The sequence below is a fragment of the Diadema antillarum genome, unplaced genomic scaffold (genome assembly GCF_040938485.1).
Source record: "Diadema antillarum isolate AM-2024a unplaced genomic scaffold, OU_Dant_1.0 seq00000078_RagTag, whole genome shotgun sequence".
NCBI lineage: Eukaryota > Metazoa > Echinodermata > Echinoidea > Diadematoida > Diadematidae > Diadema > Diadema antillarum.
This window is the reverse complement of record NW_027271171.1, coordinates 1-23068: the sequence shown is the minus strand read 5'-3', so window position 1 is coordinate 23068 and position 23068 is coordinate 1. Positions and strand designations below refer to the sequence as shown.

At 39.3% G+C, this 23068-nt stretch overlaps 3 protein-coding genes across 3 annotated transcripts; 1 reads left to right on the top strand and 2 right to left on the bottom strand.

Annotated features, from left to right (window-relative positions):
* The first annotated feature begins 9334 nt into the window (after positions 1–9334).
* LOC139726064 (DNA-directed RNA polymerases I and III subunit RPAC2-like) lies at positions 9335–14163 on the top strand. Its single transcript, XM_071637147.1, has 5 exons — positions 9335–9458; positions 10751–10863; positions 11507–11583; positions 12520–12599; positions 13268–14163. Exons 1-5 carry the CDS (start codon positions 9417–9419, stop codon positions 13310–13312), a joined length of 357 nt encoding a protein of 118 aa, XP_071493248.1. The 5' UTR covers positions 9335–9416; the 3' UTR covers positions 13313–14163.
* A 3375-nt stretch (positions 14164–17538) lies between these two features.
* Positions 17539–19325, bottom strand: LOC139726068 (52 kDa repressor of the inhibitor of the protein kinase-like). Its single transcript, XM_071637150.1, has 3 exons — positions 18943–19325; positions 18355–18517; positions 17539–17853 (listed from the first exon to the last, which is right to left on the bottom strand). Exons 1-3 carry the CDS (start codon positions 19323–19325, stop codon positions 17539–17541), a joined length of 861 nt encoding a protein of 286 aa, XP_071493251.1.
* Positions 19326–19478: 153 nt separating this feature from the next.
* LOC139726067 (52 kDa repressor of the inhibitor of the protein kinase-like) lies at positions 19479–20811 on the bottom strand (the record flags this gene model as incomplete). The annotated part of the gene is made up of 1 exon (XM_071637149.1): positions 19479–20811. A coding segment is annotated over one exon (1333 nt), but the record flags the coding sequence as incomplete, so codon positions are not given.
* Positions 20812–23068: the final 2257 nt, after the last annotated feature.

Sequence of the window (23068 nt, the reverse complement as noted above, 5' to 3'; positions counted from 1 at the left end):
GCATTTAAGTAATCGATCAATTTCGTAAGCCAATAGTCAAACAAATCTAGTCGTTTTCCCTCATTTTGTCAGTCCTACAAAAATATTAGACCAAAATCCCTGGATCCCAAATGTAATTTTGTTTTGTCATTTTCTCGTTGCTGGGCTGCATGGTGCCTGTAAAGTATTTAATAAAAGTTACACAAACAAATGAAATACATTGTGTTCTCATACTTTTCCTTGTAATCCAATTAGATGATATCAAACCAATGACATAACACTTTCAACTTCATATCAATTATTCTGCCGTATGCATTCTAATCATGAATTTCTGCTTAACAACATATCGCATCAAACATTCTGAACGTGATATGAATACTCATATGATTTTAACATCCCTCCAAATATTATTACCCTCACTTTCTAATAGATAAAAGTTTAAATCTCATTCTATATTCTAACCTCTATCTAATCTATCAGCGGTTGAGAGAGAGAGAGAAAGAAAGAGAGAGAGAAAAAAGAAAATCAGCACATCGTATATCACTACTGGTCGGAGAGACAAATTGGTGCAGGCTAGACTGAAAACTTGGCCGCAGTATCTAAAGTCGCGCTACAGACACGACCGAAACCAAGTCTTTATTTGAACCAGAAGCTAAAAAAAAAGGTTTCACCGAAACATTAAAAAAAAAAGATTTCACCTCAACCAACATTATCTCTGAACACCGACAAAGAGAGAGAAAGAGAAAGAGAGCAGTGTCTACACAGACACTTTTGACAATTGCAAAAATATAACCATCTATTCTATCCCTAAAGTCTACTCACTCTGAGAAGATGCGTTGAACTATTTAGGAGCTAGAAGCTAGGATCGAAGAGGAGCTGAAACTGCAATATATGGCTGTTGAGAAGGATCAGGTCAAAGTGCAAGTGAAAGTTTTGACCCTTCACTTTTGTCAAGCTTACCCGACGGCAAGTTCCTTTCCGTCAGCCTTACTAATGCTGAAAGCTTATTGGTTGAAATGCATTGCTATAATGAGCTTTGATTGGTTAATATTTTGTACACTTTCACTTCAGCTGCAGAACTGACCAATAGGAGTTCAATAATTAAGTGGGAGATTCAATCCAGTGGATCCTGCAATTGCCGTTTCACTCCTCAAAATACACATTTTAAAACATTTCTAGCGTATCAATTTCCTCATTTGACACCACATTCACTAGACATTTCTGGATTCTTGATGCTCGTAACAAAAACATCTTCCATAACATTGCCGTCGCAATGATTATAAGCCTACAAGGCAAAACATCCAGGGTACGCTCTATGCAAATGAGCTCTAACGGGGGCAGGGTTATGTTCCAACATCAGTACCCCTTGGCTCACCCTTGCCTCAAGTCACTCATCCCTTCTCTATTAACTGTGATTGGCGGAGAGTTTTTGCGGACAGAGCAGCGATTGGTTAGTAGTAAAGTAGCATGCCGCCAAAAAGAGACTTAGTTAACCAATCAGATTCTGAAGAAGGGATTGACATTTGGATCCCTCTGAAGTTCAATTTGCGACAAAAGAACCTACTTTACGTCCACTTCAGTAATGCAATCTGCAATTCTGTGCATTTCATGCAATTGCCAGAGATATATTCTCGCTCTACACAGAAATATATGTTACGTACGCATTGTGATACAAAGATTATACGCGTACAAGTCCAATTCTCCTGGGTGAGCTATATGCAAATGAGCTCAATGCGTGTGTGAAACTGGCTGAAAATCACGCACGTGTTAAACAATGCTGTGTGTATGCGATGCGCGTACCCAGGGGCCTTGCCGTCGGCATCAATCACGTGCTAGTGTGTGAAGGTGACCTTGACCCTTTCTACTCACATTATTTGTAAACAATCATTCTACTATGATGGAACCTAGCAGCCTAATTTTCATCAGCTAAAGTCAATTCACTTGTACATTGTTTACCGTATACATGTGCCTCAACATTCTCGCATCGTAATGACATTGCCATGCATGGGTAATGCACTGTACTTATGAGTATAGCCTATTCCAACACTCAGTCTTACAATTGCCAGTAAACCTCTTTATATGGCATGTATTTAACTGTATATCCTGTAAATGGAACAAAGAAAAAAAATATGGGGGGGGTACCACTGTCACAGTATAATATCACTGATGAATGTAATCGTCCTGAAATTATCTCTTCCTAGTGACATTCGACCCGAAAAGTCAGTATCAAAATATCGAGAAAAAAAACATATTCCTTTTGCAGAGAGTATACAATGAAAAATATCATGTAAGTCACACGCAAATTATGATCTCCTGTGCAACCCCATTTTCACCTTAGACATACATAGTGTGCATTTCATTCTGCTGTCACTGATAATAAGATGGTAGTTAAGACAAAGTTTTGGCCAAATTATTTTTATCACGTAATCTGTGTTTGCCCGCATTGTTAGATATTTTCGTTAAAGTCCCTTGGCTATAAGTATGAAACGAAATTTAATCGAATCGAATCAGCAAAATATGATAATGTATACTAGGAGCTCAAATCATTGCAAATAAGGGGAATATTTCAAATATCAATAGACAAACGATTATATTTTTCCTTCTGGCTGTTGATATTGTATACTGATGATTGATTTCTTTGGTTTTAATTGTTTCGCAACTCACCGTTGTCTGAAGTGTTGCACCCGTCAATCATCCAGAAACACCTGACATGAGTACTATATCCGTCACCAGTGCCTACAGGTCTGCTCACAACTGGTCGCCACAATATGGCAGCATCGACAATTCTGCACGCTCACCATCGAGCTACTCTGGCAAATCTCTAGACGCCCAGAGTTCAGCGCTGGAGGTCGACCTCTATATCATCATTATTCTCCTCCCCACTGAAAGTATAATATCTCAACGCAATGGCGATCCGCACTGCCAAAATGAATCTTCCTTTCGACTTGCCCTCGAGAAGCAATACTGCTATGTCAATGAATCGAATGCCGCTGATTACTAAAATAGTCGCAGACGGACATTAAGACGTTCTGATTTTTTTAAAGCTTTTGGCGCCTCCTTCCCCGAGTACCATTGAGATTCAAAATACTGTAGCCCGCACTCACAAGAAGGACACTTCTCTATACCAATTCTCCCGCGATATTTAGATAGGGGGCACAGGAAAGGGTGATATACTCACAAAAGCTGTTACGTTCTCACTGGAGAGTGGGCGCATCAGTTGCGGCTTTGCGGGGAGGCTTGAGAGGCCAGCAAAGCAACGGGTCATCGCAATATTGAATTGCGATTGTAGGTGACACATAGAGGCAGTTCGCCCATGTAATCGCATCAAGCACATGCACCGTGTTATGACAAGCGTGGACAGAGTTTGAAAGAGAAAAATTGATATTATTTTTTCACTGGTATACGGGCAAACATGAGGAATGAAAGCTAGTGCAAGCGAAAGTAAGCTGTTATTGATAAACGTTAACCATTTGAACTTCAACCAAAATGTACCTTGGAGACACCCTAGGCCAAGAGTACGTAACTTGTTCACATGGCTGTGACGTCACTTGCATCGCACTCTCGTACTTCAAAGAGGCAGAGATTGATTATTCATTATGAAAGATTTACAGAATGGACCAAAATCCTCTCTCTCTAGAGAGAGAGAGAGAGAGAATACGAAAAGGCACAATGTTCTTCAATTTGAGCAAACCCTTGGACTGTTTTCTTGTTGCTGTCGTTGTTCTAGAATATGTTTTGTTGTTACAGACCTGTCATGTGCGAAAAAAAAAGAGAAGAAAAGAAAGAAGAAGCTGCATTGGTCTGTTGTTTCCAGTTTTATACTTGTCGTTTACGATAGGTTTGCCTTGCGGTAAATTTCCGTAAGATTTTCTTTTTCTATCTATCTATCTATCTATCTATCTATCCTCCTCTCTGTTTTTCTTTCTTTCTTACTATACTTCTCCCTCTCATCATTCTCTCTCTCTCTTTCTTCATCTCTTTGGCTGCATGCAATTTCATACAGCCATTGTCATTGTCAGCAGAAATTAAATTTGTGCCTTTTTGAACCTGACACTGACGTCACAACTGTTGTTTTTGTAATCAATTTTCGGCAAAGAATAGAGTGGATTCGTGAGACAAAAGTATAAGACGAGACAACAAGTGAAAGGAAAAATAAATAATGACAATAATAAATAGAAAAATTGAAAGAAAGACGAGAAAGAAATAAAGAAATGGAAAAGGAAAAGGAGAGGGAGAAGGGGGAAGAAACTGAGAAAGGGGACCATGTGAGATAGGCGTCTGTTTGCTGCACTGCCTGCGGGATAATGACGAAAGAGTTACATTTTGACGCAATAATAATGAAGCTGTGTTCCTATCGAACTCTTGTTGCCGCGAGGAGGCCCGTAAGGGGCGACATATGCCGTTAATCATGGCCCGCATGCTACTTCAACATCTTCTTCCATAGTGTTACTGAGAAGCTATGCATGCCTCGGCCGAGACGCGCGTGAGAGAGATAGACAGGAATACAGAGAGAGAAAGAGACAGATGTCTAAATGTAAATCCTTCCCCCAGCCCCTAGCCCTTACCTCCAGAGACCTTGGGAGTATGAATTGTATATATAAGTATAAATGGCATCCCAATGTTGCCAAACTGTGACCTCAGTCACGCGAAAATAAAAAGGAAAAATTCGAAATAATTGCCTTTATTTCATAATGCCTCTTTCTTTCAAATGCTAACTGTTACCCCTTATCTATATCACAAAGGTGAGAATCACTTTGTTCCTTTCTCGTCGATCTAGTATGGAATTTGTGACTAAACCAAGACAAATTACAACAAATCCCTGGAAATTTAGATTGAACTGAAAGAAATAATACAGAGTACGAGTTGCATAGTTCTCATTAGCAGTGATAATGTTGGTTACACTTAATTCGTTATTCAGAAGGTATAACAATAATTCGTTATCCCGAATTTAATTCGTCATTCCGAAGGTAATTCGTTGACCCGAAAATTAAATAATGTTCGATATTCCGATAGTTCGTTCATTGCTCCGAAGGTTCGTTATTCCGAAGGTTCTCTAATTCGAAAATGAAATACGGTTCGTAAGTCTTCTTTCTTTCTTTATTTCATTTTCGGATTGCCGAACCTTCGGAATCACGAACTTTGTTTCATTTTCGGATTAACAAACCTTCGAAATAACGAAAATCACCTGATGCTGTACTGGACTTTATAGGAACATTGAGCAGTATTGAGAAGTTCTGAAGAGAAAGACTACATGGATCGTGGTCGCTTTGATTGATTGATTGATCGATTGATTGATTGATTACTATTGATTGATTGATTTATATTGATTGATTGATTGATTGATTTTACTCCCGCAAGATGAAAATATGCACATTACTTAACATTGAATAATACAAAGAAGTTATCATGAAAGTACATTAAACTGCGGCTGGATGGTCCCACTCAGCTGCGCCAGGAGTTCGGAGCTGTTCTACCAATGGAGAAAACAAGAAGAAAACAAACTCTGTGTACTCGATTTTAACATACATATTCATAACAGTAACATAAAAATATACAAAATCACATCAAAAGATATACAGAATCAAAATGACATCCATTATAACAATTCAATATATTCAGCAAATATCTACGTTTCAAAGAAATACATATAATGGTAATTTGCTATTGTTGATATAGACAATGATCTAAAGATTTGCGCCATGTTGAAGTTTGGGGTTTGGGGAAAACGAGAGTACCGATGGCACGAAGATTGTATGGCGTGTGTAAACAGCTCTTTTAAATACCGATCAGACACACTGTTTATGGCCTTAAAAAGCTTGATGTGTTGCATGATATCTCGAAATTTTTGTGATCAAGTTGTTTGTAAGTCTGTCATAAGACCATCAACGCTAGTCTGGAGGTCAACGGTTCGATTCTCATACCGGAAGCAGCAGGAGTGCTCAATGTATGGGCAATGCGCTTTATTCCTCAATTCTTACTCCTTTTATGAGAACTTAGAATAAATGCTTAATCTATCTTTCAAGTTGGCTTGGGTGGAAAGGGTAACGTCAAAATTCATCAGATAAGTAGTATGGTAGACGTTTCCTCAGACTCTAACAAGTCAGATGAAATTGTTACGGAATTTTAATGTTTTACTGACATTTTTTTTTGAAAAAGTATTATTCGCGACATAGGCAGAACAACATAATGAAGCATTTATGTCACCATGTCACAGGTATCCCATTGTCGTTGACCTACAAATTCATTAAATGTATTCTTAATGAATCCCATTGTCGTTGACCTACAAATTCATTAAATGTATTCTTAATGAAAGAACGAAAACAAAAACAAAAAGCAAAGCAAAAAAAATGCATCTTTGGTATCAAGTTACTGTTTCATTGTAATGACCTACAATACTGATGACTTTTTGGAGAAAGTTGTTGCTATCATTGACCAAGAGCATTATTGTTAGAATAGTTGTGGGTGTGGTGTGTGTGTGTGCGTGTGTGTGTATGTGTGTCAAATATTCTAACTATAGTTCTGTTATGAATCTTTATTGTAGAAACTGCATTATTTTATTGTAAGAATTGCTTTTAACATGACTGATTTGCTATTGAATCATAGGTCAAGTTAGTAATAGATGGTTTCCATTATTTTGTTTTGTGGTTTGTTTGTTTTTGTAAATCCATGCAAGTGAGGCAGGTTTTTATGTGCTTTTTTCACTGTTATGATATATTATTACTAATCCTGTTATGAATTCGTATCGTAGAAAATGAAAATGTAAAAACTGGTTTTATGATTAATTTGTTACTGGGTACTTCGAAAGAAATTTCGATTTCGAAAGAAAAGAGTGTGGGTGTGGGTGTGTGTGAGTGCAAATATTGTTATTATTTCTGTTATGAATCTTCATTGTAGAAAATGCAATATCATATTGTGAGCATTGGCTTTAAATGATGGATTTGTTATTGAATCATAGGTCAAGTATTAGGTGGGTTGCTTTTTTTTAATCCCACGCGAGACATGTTTCACGTGTTGTTGTTTTTTATTGTTATGACATAATATTGTTACTAGTTCTGTTGTAAATTCATATCGTCGAAAAGGCAATTCTTATAATTGGTTATATAATGATTGATTTGTTACTGAATTATTTTGGAGGAAATAAAATAAAGATTTTGAAAGAAAAAAAATGTCTGTATCTGTGTGTTTGAGTGTGTGTTTCTGTGCGAAGCAAATAGTAGAGTTGTGAGGTGACCATAATCACATCATTCACATTTTTGTGATGCGACCAACGTATACACCACATATAAACTATTCTGTGCAACAGGTAAAGCTTCCAACTAATTGTCTTTTTATATACCTGATTATTCATCTGCTACTTATTGTCTCCCGTATGTCTACCACTCCATTTGATTTTATTCTATTTTATCTGATGAAAGTCAACCCGAACATGGAGTGACTCATTACATGAAACCACCTCGGTCCTGTGGTTGCTATCCTAACTTCTTTTATGAAATTAGGCCTGGCCCCGTTTCATAAAAAGTTGATATGATAGTAACTCTGGCTGGAATAGCAATTGTCATGGTCATGACTCAGATGGGGCTGCTGGCCACGGTAACGGGTGTCTCCAGGTCCAGGTGGAAAGTCCGCCAACACCAGTGTGTTTTCTTTTAAACCTATATGGCTAATCCAACATTTGTATTTAATTCATTGAATAATGATGAATTGTATGACACAGTCTGGCATTTGTTGCATCCGATCAGGTAAACAAAATTCTCAGTTCTTATGAAGCATATCGAATAAATATAGGCCTATTAGGCTTACTTCTGCACAAGAAGTTTGATACTAGTACAATTTTTATTCGAATGATCCTGCGCAGAGCCAACCATGCTTTTACTGTAAGCCCATATAAACAATAGGCCTATATGATATGAAATGAAATGAAATTTATTCATATTCCACATAGTGGACATTATATGATAAAATATACAGGGTATAACACATAGTGGACATTATATCAAAACTATACAGAGTATATTACATGTTTATACAAAATATCGTGATATTCTGAGATAAAAATAACACTATGTACAAATGTGGAGGGGACTACTTAGAAGCACTGCTTGTTAGATGTAGTCCCCTTACAGATTGTAGACAAAATATTATCAAGGATAAGGCTGAGTGAAATAACAAAAACACCATATATACACTATTTACAAGGGCACATGAACCGTACTATGGATATACAACAAGTCATGTATATGTTACAAAGCACAGGTTTATGTATAAAGTGTTTACAGTGTACATTATATACCATTAGAATAATGAATGAAACAGAAGATAACCTCCCGAGTATACTTAATGAAAGTACTCCTAGAAAACATTGATTGAAATATACATACGTTTTATTACCATAAATAATAATAATGATAATAATAATAATGATAATAACAATAATAATAATAAAAATAAAAATGATAATTATGATAATTATCATGAATACTGCTGATAATATCATTTTTGTTTGTTTGTTTGTTTGTTGATTTTAGCTCACTTGAACATACGTGGTATATAAGTAGAAATTTTGATTGGTTGCGTTTATGTTTAGAAAACTCTGATCTAAATCAAAAATGTATATGTTCCGTCATAGGTCTGCAGGGGCGGATCCAGGAATTCTGTAAAGGGGGGGGGGGGGGCGCAACTAATATTTCTAGTGCCACTTCCGGGTTTCATTTCATTTTTTTCTTTTTATTTCTATTGTTTTTAACAAAAAATAAAGGGGGACGTGCGCCGGTTGCGCCCCCCCCCCCCCCCCCCTTTGGATCCGCCGCTGGGTCTGACAGAGACATGGTTGAATCCCAATTTTCGTAATCTAGTTTCTATACTATATTTCGAATCCGTGTACAGAAGAATCCGAAATAAGAGCGTATAGGTGGTGGAGAACAACAGTTTGCAAGAGGCTATTGCCATTGGTAATTTGTAATGTTGCAATTTGTTATTTGCAATATTTTACTGTAGGACCTAATTGTTTTTGGGGATTTATATGGCGATCTTGAAAAACAGATTCTTTATTCCTAGCTACACAGCCTCCAAGTCGGATGTGACAAAAATGCATGCACCACTCATCTCCATGAAAATTCTGGCTTTGCTTTTGTGTGTGTGTATGTGTGTGTGGGGGTGGTGTTGTGTGTATGTATTTGTTTGTTTGTTTGTTTGTTTGTTTGTTTGTTTTTGTTGTTGTTGTTGTTGTTTTTAGGCTAACCTTCATTGTCTTTTTTCCTAGAGATCAGTGTGCGCAGGGGCTGGGGAGGGGGGGGGGGGGGCGATCACTTCATTGTTGATGAGCTACAGTATATCGCGTATAGCAGCTAGAGCATAGCGCTGCACGTGTTGTGTGGTAGGACGCCTGCACTTCGACTGCCAAGCGATTTTCACTGGGGTTACGGGACTAACTACAAGAGATGGCGAGTACAGAGGTCAAAGGGAGTGGGAGACTAGGATTTGTAAGTAAACTTTACTTTATTTATTACTGTTGAAGTCCAGACATACCTGTAACTCCCGATGAAGCTCGATAAAATGATTGTCGATAGCCCATGTTAGTCCCGTGTACTGCTAAATGTGTGTGTGTGTTTTAGCACAGCTTCATATGTACATTGTATCTGATCTAGACATGTGTATAATTACTGCACCAGTGTACTCCATTGATCAGTTGATCAATGACCACGGTGTCACGTAAATCTAAGACATCTGACGTCTTAGTTTTATATATTTAAAGCAGAAGATTGATAGAACATTCTGCCATGTAGTGATGCTGTAAACTTTAGATTTAATGTCTGATGATATTGATAAGTATCACATCATGTCTAGACGTAGACGTTTCCAATTGATAAATTATATCCTGCTTTGTGTCGCTTACGACCATGAAATTGTGTCTCATGTTCAAACTCTTAAGCAGAGAATCTGAGTCCAGCACTGCCTTTTTTTCAATCCAAGTGAGGGTTGACACCAAACTGGATTGAATTAAGTGGCCAGTGATAATAGGAGAAGCCTGCTGAGGGTTGTTTATATCTCCATTTACCGCTAGTTACTGGCTGGACATGCAAGCAAAGTATTTCACTTGAGATAACGTAGCCTAGAACTCTGTAGAAGAACGATTTGCAAGAAAATTGTGATGAGCCCGATGCCAATGAGATGGGCCAATACATTGTATCATTGGTCAATGATCAATATAATGGAAAGAAATAAAGATATGAAACTATACAGTGATGCACTCGCATCACACCCACAACCATGGCATGGCTGCAGTGATGCTGTCGAACTGTTACAGAATTATGCTTCAATCAATGTCCCAACAAGTAAATTATTACATGTTGACTAATGTATACCGTATGCGTATGTAGTAAACTACAGTGTACATTGTACCTTCTTGTACCTTTAGCACCAAGCTTGTGTCATCTGGCCAACTGTTCGAGATCAACTCTTTCAGCACGTGCTTCGAGCTGTCATGCTTTACAATTTTGCTAGCTAATAGTCTGTTTGGTTGTGCGTGGTGTCATAAATAATGCAGCTGAGCCCAGTGGTTGGAGCTTTCTTTGAGAAACCATCTTTCAGTGCTAACAGTGATAGCATTTTAATGGCAAACTCATGATCCTTTGTGCACTCTTATCCTTTTTCTCAGTCCATCCTTTCACTCCCTTGTGAAAGAATTGTAGTAACAGATGTCCTAGTGTGTTTCTAAGAGACATGTAAAGTTCTTTGCTATTGTCCTTTTGATCCAATTATTCGTGAATCACAGGTGCAAACAGCACAGATGACAGAGAACCTGGATAAGACCACATCTGTGACATTTGTTATGCACGGTGAAGACCACACACTTGGAAATGCACTGAGATATATTATCATGAAAGAGTAAGTAAACCAGTACACAACAAATATTCCTTTCATTCATATCTTTCTTTGTTGCATTCAAAGCTGCCTTCCCTTATTTTTGCATCTACAACTCTAGAAATGAGTCAGAATAGAGTACAGTGTATGTGAATAATGTCTAAGATGATAATTTCTCTTTTCTGCTAGCTATGGGCTACATTTGCATTAAATTCAATCAAGATATTTATATTTGACATGTTACATGGTAACTAAGTACTTTTACAGGTACGCATTTTCTTTGTCACCCTTTTGTGTTAGATTGCAGAATGTTATCTTAAACATTAAGAGAAATTAAGTTCCCTTAGTGATATGGACCATTTCAAGGTGTCTGAATCTTGATTATTTTGGTTTAGTATCCAAGTCTTATTGGGATATTGCTTATTTTAGTTCCTTACTTTCGCTCCATTCTGTAATGATGTGATAGTGAAGCCCATTCATCAGGCATCTAAGCCAGTTAAATACATTAAAGCAGGCATGAACTCAGTGATAATTTGATTAGCAAGGTTTTAATGGAGCCCTCTGTGGAATTTGACTAATGGAAGGTCCTTGAATAATGACTTTACTCATTCCAGTGGCTGAAGTCCCTTTTTATCAGATTATGTGTGTTTCCCTTTGTCACTGTCAGCCCCGATGTGGACTTCTGTGGTTACAGTGTGCCTCACCCAACAGAAAACAGGATAAACCTGAGAATACAGACAAAAGGTGAGTTGCAACTCTCATCGGGCTCAACAGGATATCTTCTGTCAATGTCTGCTCTAGCACGAATGGGTTTGTGTGTGTGTGTGTGTGTGTGTGTGTGTGTGTTCATATACAGCTGTACCTATTCATTCAGAATGCTCCATACAATTTACGAAATTTGTGCTAAATAAATTCATTAGGTTTTCTGCATATAAAGTTAGCATTTGGTGTTTGTTTGTTCATTTTGCCACACAGCATATTCAAATTCTCATCTCTTCCCATTTTCCCCCGCCATCAGCCAAGCCAAAGAAGAATCCATGTAAAGAATTATTTTATATCGTGACTGCTTTCATTGTTGAGCATGTTTACATTGTAACTACCAAGTTTTGCAACACTAATAATATGCCATGTGTAAATCCCTAGAAATATTTCCTACACAATGGAGTAAGTATTACAATTATTTTGCACTTCAAAAGCCATTCATTTAATCCCCCAAACTGCCTGTCTATGAACATACTTCTGTCTAGCCAGTCATTGTCTAAATACACGTACAGTCGACCTTGCTTAAGTCGACTGTGCATAAGTCAAATAATTGCCAAAGCTGATGGTCTTTTCAAGCCCTCCTGTTTTTTTAATATATTGATGTTAATCCCTCATAAGTCGAATTTTCTCCGAGTTGAATCTACTGTATATTCAGTCCAAAATAAATTTGACTTAGCCAAGCTTGATTGTTTAAGTAAATTTTCACGTTTCAGGGTTATCAACAACACAAAAAGAGCATTCCTCATCATAACAGTTGTAGTTTTTAAAAGTGATTGAACATTCACCTCTCTATTTCTTGCAGATTGGGATTTTTGTTCATCTTCATTCCTCAGCATCATTATTTTTTATTCCAGGCCTGTATGAACCACTATAGTTAGTGATACTTTCTTATCAATTCATTTTGTTTCTTGATATTAGGTTCACCTGCTGCTGCTGCCTTCACCAGAGGACTCTCAAATCTGTCAGATGTCTGTGATCACATTCAGGAAACTTTCAAGGTACGGTGATTTTAAATGCTGTAGCAAAGTACTACATACATTTGCACTTGCATGATTGCCCACCTAGTGAAAATTAAATCCAACTTTTAGACAAGTAAAACAATTGGAAATTTGTCCGCTGCAATAATGTATAGTGTGTGTGTGTGTGTGTGTGTGAGTGTAATGTGTGTTCTACTTGTTATGTCTTTACTCACTATCCTAGTAAATCAAAGAGATTATACTCGGTAATATATTGGAAAACCTGATGGGTGCTATTCTAGGTCTATGCAGACTTCAGGTGATTGTGAAGAATGGTTTGAATCCTCCATTTAATAGATGGTTTGGTTAACCCATTGAGGACGAGTCCCAAGTATACTGGGGCAAGTGTCTGTGGTAAATGTATGTTGTAGCAAAATCAGTCTGTTCTCAACGGGTTTTAATTTGATGCTGCTGTCAAGTGAGTTTAATGTCAGCAAATTAAAAGTCGTAATTGTTATTACAGAAACCCATTTGTGTTGACATGCACCATTTAGCAATGTCACGAAATCTGATACATCTTTGACAGAATTGTCTCTTCATACTACATCTGTCTTTTTCTTTCTCTTTTCTTTTTCAATTCTACCCAGCAGTTGTTTAGTCCACAAGTAGTAATGCCTCTCCCTTTCTCAAATTCACCTTTGCATTTGCAGGACAGTGTACAAAAATACAAGGACCGAATGATGGACATTCAATGAGGACACCAGGGAAGGTTATGTGACTTTACACCAAATGAAGAAGACAGATGGCCAAATTGGTAGAGTTTTGTGCGATAGATTGACAGGTCATGTGACCTGTCTTAAGTGACAGTCCATGCCTCAGTGAGAATGTTATCAGTACAAGTGGCCAAGAGTTTGCTACAACTAGCATTTGTCATGGTGTAATAGCAAATACAGCAGAGCTCGAACAGTATGTCCAGAGCAACTTCTCAAAATAAGAGAAAATGTGCTCTTCTGCAGTGATGAAGGATGTGCATGGATTATATTCGGCACTGCAAATCCAGAGCAACCATATTTCCAAACAGTTTTGTGGTTTGAAGTACTCATGGACCAGTCACATTATTTTAAAAAACTCTTTTGGCCTTTATTTTGTCAGATGAGGGTTCGACCAGTAAATAGTTAAAGGACATAACAGAAGGACACACCATATACTAGTACCTATAGTGAGTCTAATTATCAGAGTTTTTGGTGGGTTTTTTTTTTATCATTTCAAGTCAGTATCCAAATCAGGTAAATTCATTCAGAGGATCATGTCAATTCAGGGCACCAGCTCTAAAGACATGAATTGTGTGCTCATTTTATGACAGGAAAACATCAAGTCTATAATCACTAGTAGAAGAATGAAATTACCGAATCAATTTAGATTTGCTAATACATCAAAGAGCTGAGATTTTTTAAGATGACAGACACACTGTCTAAATGAGTGAAAATATAAGTTCAATGGAAAACAGGGTGTACAACGGTAACTTGCTTTATTTCAGACATACGTGGGAGTGACGAGACATGCGATACCCTGGAAGAGAATAATATAGTTATAGTAATTGTGCCAGGGATTAGTGTATTGAGGGTAATTATTCAACAGATCCAGAACTGTATGGAGACCTGACCGACTTGATAAACGCACTTTGTTTTACGTTATATCTACAGGGTGTTATTGCTGTGAGTTGGGTAACATCTCCAGTTTGTCAAACATTCATGAGTGTGGTATAAAGCACTACGTGGCAGTGGAAAAGTAAATTTGTGTTATTCATGCTCACATTCAGTTGAAAATACACATGTCGTACTTAAAAGAAAAAACAGTACTGGCTTTTGAAAATTTCATTTCAGTTGACTAATTTGTTACATTCTGTGTGATACTGAGTGTAGTTAAAATTCATCCTGTCATATGTTGTAGCCCAGCAGCCCAGAGGGTTTTGATTAGATGAACGAGGTACCAATATCTGAGTAGTGCATTTATCCTGAAACTTCATATGAAATTTGTGGCCAGCAACAAGGCTTCCGGTTAAATACTTCTGAGTTTCCTAGGATGTTGATTTGCCTGTGGCTCTGGCCGCATTTATCATCTTTCTCCAGTTTGAAACGGCTTTCTATACCCTCTTTTAAAAGTCGTTTCCAAAACCCTTTACAAACGCCTTCCTCAAAAGAAGTTGCATTTCTAAACTCATTGCCAACTCGAAAACTGGCCTTGTCACTGCGCAGCTGCATTGCGCCATTTGACGCGAGGAGAAGGGGTCATATACGGTGCGCGCTTTTTTGGCTAGTCGTCGTGAATGGCCCTATATTCCCTTTGTATTCTGTTTATTTTGTCTCTACAAGAATGGCCATCCCTGGGTGTATACCCAGCATGGGCAAGCTCCGAGTTGTTTCGGACCTTCGATTTCAGTTTATGTTGAACCTTGGGTTCTGCCTACAAAAGCAGCAGTCACCTCATGTCCTCTGGTGCCCAATTGGCACCTTCAGTAGCCATATCTGCAGTCAAAACTATAAATACCTGGTTAGAGAAAAGCAATCAATACAGAAAATAAACTTACAAACAAACAAACAAACGTCTATGCTACAGTACGTATTACAGTATTATACTGTGTACAAGACATGCACAAATTCCCATAATACACGTTGTGCTGCAGGGGCGGATCTAGCTTTTTTCCAAGGGGGGGGGGGGGGTTTGAGGGGCTGAGCTGGGTATTGCGAGGGAGCGTAGCGACCAAGCCCAAGCGAGTGAAGCGAGCGAGGGGGGGGGGGAGGGTGTGGGAGGGGGGTATCCCCCCTCCCACAGTAGGGAGATTTTTCATTTTTAGGGTTCCAGCTTGCGATTTTAAGCATACTTGCATGCTCTATTTTTTATCTTTTTTGCCGACCCTGGCTCCGCGGTCCCTGGGTTTGTGATGTCCCAATGGCGATGCAGAGCATCGTCCACAAGGCGATGTCTGTGAGCTGCGTGGCGTCGCGCCAATTTTTTTTTTTTTTTAGCTATTTGAACCCCGTAAGTGATGTTTTCCTGGCATCTACTAACGTAATGGAGAACATAAAAAGCAGTCCATGATATTACGTCTTATTAGAATAAGATCAAATAACAGTTTAGAACACAGTTATATCCAGAGTTATCATGTGTTTGGTTATCAATTACCAGATGAGTTGAATATCATTATATCTTCACACAGTATTTGCCCTTGAATTGTTTTCCCTCTAGTGTGCGTTCTTTCTTTTTGGTCTAACTCTAACAACATGAGATACAAATGAAAAGTAACTGGGAAAGATACGTGATAAAAAGGTAGATTTAAGACAGTGTAACGTATGTTGAATTGTATAGTACCACAACTCTTAAATTAAAGTAAACTCTGCGATGTTGATTATACTGGAGTTCAGGCCAATGAAGTAGAAATGAAAATTAAGTAGAACTAAATGTTGCTTATTCAGCCAATTGAAGGTTGTGCATAAAATTTGAGACTCAAATAAACAAACTTTTCACAGGTGCCACTTGTTATGCTACAATCATACAATTTATTTCGATCTTCGATCTTCACATAAAATCAAGTAAACTATATGCAAGGATTCTACTGTGAAAAAATTGTGGTCAGATGTGAACTCATTAGGTAAGAATTATCATCAGTATACTTGCGACAGTTGTGTACGTTTTTATGGGATCTCTTTGTGTCATTGAATGACACTTTCTCAATGTTGTTGGTACACTGTTGGTCATAAAGGTTGAATATTTTTGTTAGTTTCAATCCTTCCACTTAAATCATTGTAATTTGAATACTTTCAGAGCATTAAAGATGATATTTGGACACAATGTTATTTAATAGTTTTTGCTGAGTTTAGATCAAACACCAATGGTGTAGATCATTTCATGCTTCACTGAGCAATGGTTTTATCCAGTCAAAAATTCAGAATAATTGTGAATGAAAAAAAAACCCGCCCCCCATTCTACAAAAGCAGAATTTTCACCAGGGTAATGAGTTTAAAAAATTTGTTCTTCATCCCATAAGGTAATCCGTGACTATCACGCATTTTACCACGCTTCACTGAGCACATCGCGAAAAAAGGTGTGTTTTTGGCAAAACCCGAATTTTACCAACTTCGTTTTATGCTGTGCTCAGTCATGCGTAAATGACCGTCAACTAAAAAAAAAAACGGGAGACACAGAGCCAGGGCGGGAGAAATTAAATCTCAAACGGGAGAACGGGAGATTTTGCAAAAATATTGGAGTCAAACAAGGCTTTCACAAGTTGTTACGTGTGACTGATCACAAATTAATGGCAGATTTGTAAATGTCCTATCTCCAATAAGCCATTTTTGCGTGCTCAGCGAAGCATGAAAAAAATCATTCAAGTTATGATTTACGTTAAGGAAAGAGAAAGAAAAAAATTGGAACATTGAAAATTATAAATTTTTCGCAAGTGTGCAGAACGGGGCGCACAAAACTTTTGCACCATCATCCACATTGTTGTGACTGGATAAAACCAGTGCTCAGTGAAGCATGAAATGATCTACACCATTGGTGTTTCATCTAAACTCAGCAAAAACTATTAAATAACATTGTGTCCAAATATCATCTTTAATGCTCTGAAAGTATTCAAATTACAATGATTTAAGTGGAAGGATTGAAACTAACAAAAATATTCCACCTTTATGACCAACAGTGTATGTTAATGCTCGATTCTCCTAATGTAAACAATTTCAAGACAAATGTTAATCCTTCCAGCCATGAGGTACACTACAGCTGGTGTATCTTTGGTACGTCTTTCAGCAAGTTTGGTTCTCAAGGCATTTTTTATTTCTCCCAATCATATCATTTACCTTTAAACTTCATATTTCTGCAAAAAAGTCATTTTCACAAAATGTTGAGATACGAGGTTTTATAAGCCCATCGACAATATGTGGTCTAGTCAAATAGGATGGAGTTGCACAGGAGTCGCCTTGGGTTAACCCTGACGAACTGCTTGACCACCTCTGTCTAGCTGTGCTGCATGTCTGAAGTGTACTGCCATTAAGGTGAGGCCCGCCAGTCTCTCCTCTGTCATGGTGGAACGGAGGTATGTCTTCACACGTCTGAGGGCACTGAATGAACGCTCAGCTTCGCAGGATCCGATTGGTGACGTGCAGCCAACTAAGATCAGTTCCGTGATGTTGGGGAAGACGTCACCATCAGCTAGTGGCAGGGTGTCGACCAGATTGTCAGGGACGTCACCTTTCTGACAGAGTGCCGTACAGAAACTCTTCCAGCGTACCAGCTCTCTCTGAAAGCACAAAATTAAAAAAAAACAGAAATAAACGTATATTAAAGCCACTGTATAACATTGTGGAATCCCCATTTAAAAAAGTATCAAACTTTGCTATCTGACACATATGTTAGTGTTAAATTGGACCAAGAATCACCCTAGAACACATAAATTTAGACAGTTCAGCTGTCACTAACAAATTGTGTACCGATTGAGAGCACATGATTTACCCGTCCGGGGTGGACTCAAAATCTACCACACAGCAGTCTATGGGGAAAACTGGAATGGTCTCTCAGTGGTTTTCACTGTTCAAATGCACTTAATGATCATTTTGAACTGCAATTTTTTCAGGGCTTCATTCTTAGACCTCATCTAAGACACTGGTAGCATGGGGAATCATGAAGTTCAGATTTTTTAACTGGAAACACTGTTATACAGTGCCTTTAAGATTCATTTTATACAATATCTGCACAATCTCCACCACCTTTTCACTGTTAAATGTAAAGTGTCATATCGTACCTTCAGGGCCAGGGGGAAAGAGAGATCCTTCTCCCAGAAGAGCTGATCCTCAGCCAGTGACTCGGCATCCGCGAGCCCTACCATCACCAGAGGGACGAGTGACATGATTGACTTCAGTGCACGGTTGTCAGCCGAGAACCTGTCGCCCAGCTCCTGTAGAAAGCTGTCCATGAAAGGAATCCCAACAGTTCTCTTGTAGTACTTCACTGCAAAATACGAACATTGCAAAGGTTTGAGACACTGGTGACACCATCAGAATATTGTCTCTGTTTAAGGCGCATTACAAGAAAGGTATAATGGTAGCTGTGTGGAAACTGTACGCTACATAAATAGCCCCGTCCCATTCATGCCATGATATGACTTTTAAACGAGCATTAATGTACTAACTAAATGTATTTTTTTTATAACTAAAGCATACCATAATGCACCTCCATGCCAAATTTGAAGTTAATCCGAGAAGAAATGTGGCCAGTACAGCACTCACAATAAAATATATCTACCGCGGACTCGGCGGTGTGACGAGGCCAAATCCATAGTATCCCTCCGATTCCGAACTCTGTTCGGGAGATACAATAAAGTAATACAAACCTGGCTGTGTCAGCTGGAGTATTTGCACGGTGTGTCTGGTGCTTGGCTCTTCTAGGGACCGCGATCTCTCCCCCAACATCAGCAGCAATCCTCTCGGCCTCTGTACACCAGTTCCTCCAGATCGAGTCGAAGTCCGCTCTCATTCTTCTCACCTCTTCAATAGCTGTGTCGATGAGGTTGTAGGCGGCAACCACATCAGTATCTCTCTTCTGGAGTTTGGTGCTCAGGCCTTTCACCGTATCCAGACCATTGACCAGAATGACCAGGGCTATGATGTTGCGGCCATTCCTGAGAGAGGCCATGAATCCCTGAGCCCTGGTACGGGTTTCAGCATCCCAATCCCACGATGACTCGATCTCTGCATATTCACCTGGTTGCACCATGGCGTGTACGCATGTGAATACGTACTCATAAAGAGAACGGAATATTTCCAGACAGTCGTGCCTCTCTGTCCATCTCGTTTTGCAGAGCCCTTTGAGTTTTTGAACGCGGCTTTCTGGTGCATAGGTGCCGAGTATCGTTTCCAGGAAGCGTTGTCATTTCGGAGACAGATGGAAGAAGAGATGGATCTCATTAATCACGTCGATCATGTTGCGTAGTACTTCTACTTTGCATGCTTTGCCAATGGCCAAGCTCAGAACATGTGAGCGGCAATGCGTGTACAGCGCCAGTGGGTTCTTCTCTTTGATCACGGCCTGAGCTCCTCTTTTGTCACTAGCCATTGCAGACGCTCCATCATATGACTGCCCACGCATATCCTGTACATCAAGGCCATGCTTGTCGAGGAGGCTTAAGATGGATTCTGCAATCCTCTTACCAGTCGCCCTCTGTAGATGAAGAAAGTCCAGGAAGACCTCCCTGACGTGAGGCTTCGTATCAGTGACATCCACAAACCTCAAGCATAGTGACAGTACTTCTTGATTTCCGTGTGGATCGGTCACCTCATCAGCAATGACGCTGAAGTATTTTACGTGTTTCAGAGGTGCCAAGATGTTGTCACGCAGGCAGTCCGCAATGACAGTAATGATCTCGTTCTGTATCGTTTTTGATGTGTACTGTTGGTTCTTCTTTCCCTCCTCCAAATGTTCCCGGAGGATCGGATCACATTTGGCAGCGTGCTCTAGAATTGCAGTGAAGACTCCTCGGTTGGTGAGCGGGTCTGCTGTTCTGTCATCTCTGTGACCACGTAACGGTAGGGCCTCCATGCCACACAGCTTGACGGTATTTACAATCACTGAGAGGATGTGCATGTTCTTATCGGAGAGCGCCTGGCCCTTTTTGTCGAGAATGGTGTCAATTCTGGCTTCAGGGTTGGTGTATGTTGCCAGAAATGCCTTTCCCATCACCATTGCCTCATGGTGGTATTTGTATGCATCATGTAGTGTGAGAATGCCATCTTTGCCTTTGGCCTTGCTGAAATTCTTGAATGGGGTCTTCACCAGGGTTCCAAGCACCCCTTTGGCCAACTTGGCTTGGAACAAGACACAGTACTTGCAGTAGCCTCCACCTTGTGAATGGGAGTATGAAAGCCACTCATAGTCTTTGAGCCATGACTCTTGAAAGGTGAGCGGGACTCGCTTGCCCTTCTTTGTGACCTCATATGTTGCAAACTCTCGTCCTTGGTAGCTATGTGTTAAGTAGTGATAGCGATCACTGTCAGTGACAACAGACGACTGCCCCGACACCAATAACCCAATGTCCCAGTGGTATGGTACCTCTGTTCTTGTAGTGCTGCTAGCCTGGGTTGGGTCACTCGGGGGTACTGAACCACTGTCTTGAAGCGTATTACTGTGATCAGTAACAGTGGGGGTGGTCCCATCACCAGGAATGTCCGAGTGCAGGTTAAGTTCAGTTACAGTCGGCGCACATCTGCAAAGTACAAATAAACAGAAGACAGATCAGGCATTTAAGAAATTTTAAGAATATTATTAAAGGGGAACTCCAGAACAGGTTTAACCCTAGGTAGTAGTGGTAGTTCGCAAAGCGACATGACACAGCCGGGACGTTTCATGACTCTTTCGTTAAAGTATCTCGCATCTTTAGAAACTAAATTTGTCGCACCCGCGTATACTGTTCATAAACCACAAAACAAATCCATTAACCCGAAAATCGCTCAAAAATGTGATTTTGAGTACAAACTCAATGTAAATTGTTTTTACAATTCATAAAAATTCATATTTCAGTTTTAATGGCTGTAATTAATTTTTTAGCATAATGTATGCTTCAAAATTATTTGTGATAAATTTTGCTAAAAAACAACAAAAACAAAAGGTAAAAAACAAAGAAATACGTACGAAATTCACAAAACAAAAAACATTAAAAAATAATTTCAGTGCGGCAACTTTATTGTAACTGAGATAATTGATAGAAATGTTACAAAGTATATTTTGACCATAAAATAGCTTTCCATAACTTTGTATCAGAAATATTACAAGCAAAAATTTGATTTTATGAATAAATTTGCAAAATGAATTAAAAATTAAAAATTTTTTAAATATTTTACTCTTCTTACAGTTTACATCGGACTCTACGTGTGCAAATTTTTAACAGACTATTGGAGTTAACATAATTCTACAGTACATCTATTCAGAGAAGATTTAGGGAAGTCTCACTTTATCATAGCTGAAAATGACATTTCTGTCATTTTTGTATACCACGGGCGTAGATCCGGGGGGGGGGGGGGATGTGGGATATAATATCCCCCACATTTGGAAGAGAGGGGGATGGCCTGTACAATCACCCCCCCCCCCCACACACTTTTCATGATAAAACGCTGATTTTTTTTGGGGGGGATTTAGCTGTAAAACCTGATTAAAATGGTGTATGAGTGACTAATTTTTGCCAAAAGTTCCTACCGTGGAGGGGGGACACTCCCTCCTACCTCCTCCCCCGCTTGGTCACTTCGCTCTCTCGCAGTCATCCCCCCCACTCCTCCAGACAAATCTACGCCACTGTATACAAAGTGAATGGAAAATTTAAAACGGCCGGGGAATCGCTTAGTTTCGACTACTTCGTTCAAGGCAGCCACTCGTAAGGGAATTCCCTTACCATAGGGGAAAATGGACCTCCGTAGGTAGTAGGGGATACCTACGGGGAAAATGATCTTCCGTAGGGGAGAGTAGGGGGATTTGATGTTTCTGAAACTTTTCTTCAATTTTGTGGGCAAGTTTAAAAAATACCCCTCAATTCTCAAAGGGTTTCAAAGAATTTTCGCATTCTCCAGTGCGAACACACATTGAAAATTCCTCGGCAACTACCCGGGGGCAACTATCATTTACTACTTTAAGGTTATTTGTAGGGGAAAACTTAGCTCCGTAGGGGAAAAGTCTTTTTTGTAGGGGAAAACTGTGTTTCGTAGGTGAAAAATGGGGTTTTAGGCAAGGGCGTAGGGGGAAAATGGTGTCCGTAGGGGAAAATACGCATGTGGCGTAGGGGAAATGAAAATTTTGAGTGGCAGCCCCGATTCCCTGCCTTCACTGACCTAAAACCATGGACGGGGGGCGTGCGTGCTGATTTGCGAACAAAAGTGATGCCACCGCCATGTTAGGACCATGACAATATGCGTTTCGCAGCACGCATGCGCCCATTGTCGGCGTTCATGGTCCTACGGTGGCTGAAAAGCTGCTGTGATTGGCATCATCTTTCGCATACGCCACCTCCCGTCCATGCTTTTACTTTTAGGTCAGTGGTTGGGATATATAGTTTTGTAGAGTAACGTTAGAACTACAGGGCTGCCAAATCTCACTCACTAAGAAGGAGACTCACTCATTTTGGACCAGTTTCTCACTCTAACATGTATTTCATTTGCATGCATTTCTGTTGATCTCACTCATTTTGATCCCTGTATTATATCATTGGCCTATGGGAATCTCACTCTCAACTAGTTTCCAATGTTGGCAGCCCTGCAGTAGCCTAGGCTACTGTGCTATTGTATTTTACCCAACACGCAGGTGCGAAATGCTTTCACTTCACCTTGCACGAGCGAATACGCACTTCATAATACCGTTACGCACCTCATTTTGCATTCGCATTCGCCTGTCAAAATACAATTGCACAGTAATGTACTGTAGCCAGTGTAGGCTTACCTGAAAAAGTCTTTCACAGACGTTTGCTTTCTCTTTTTGGG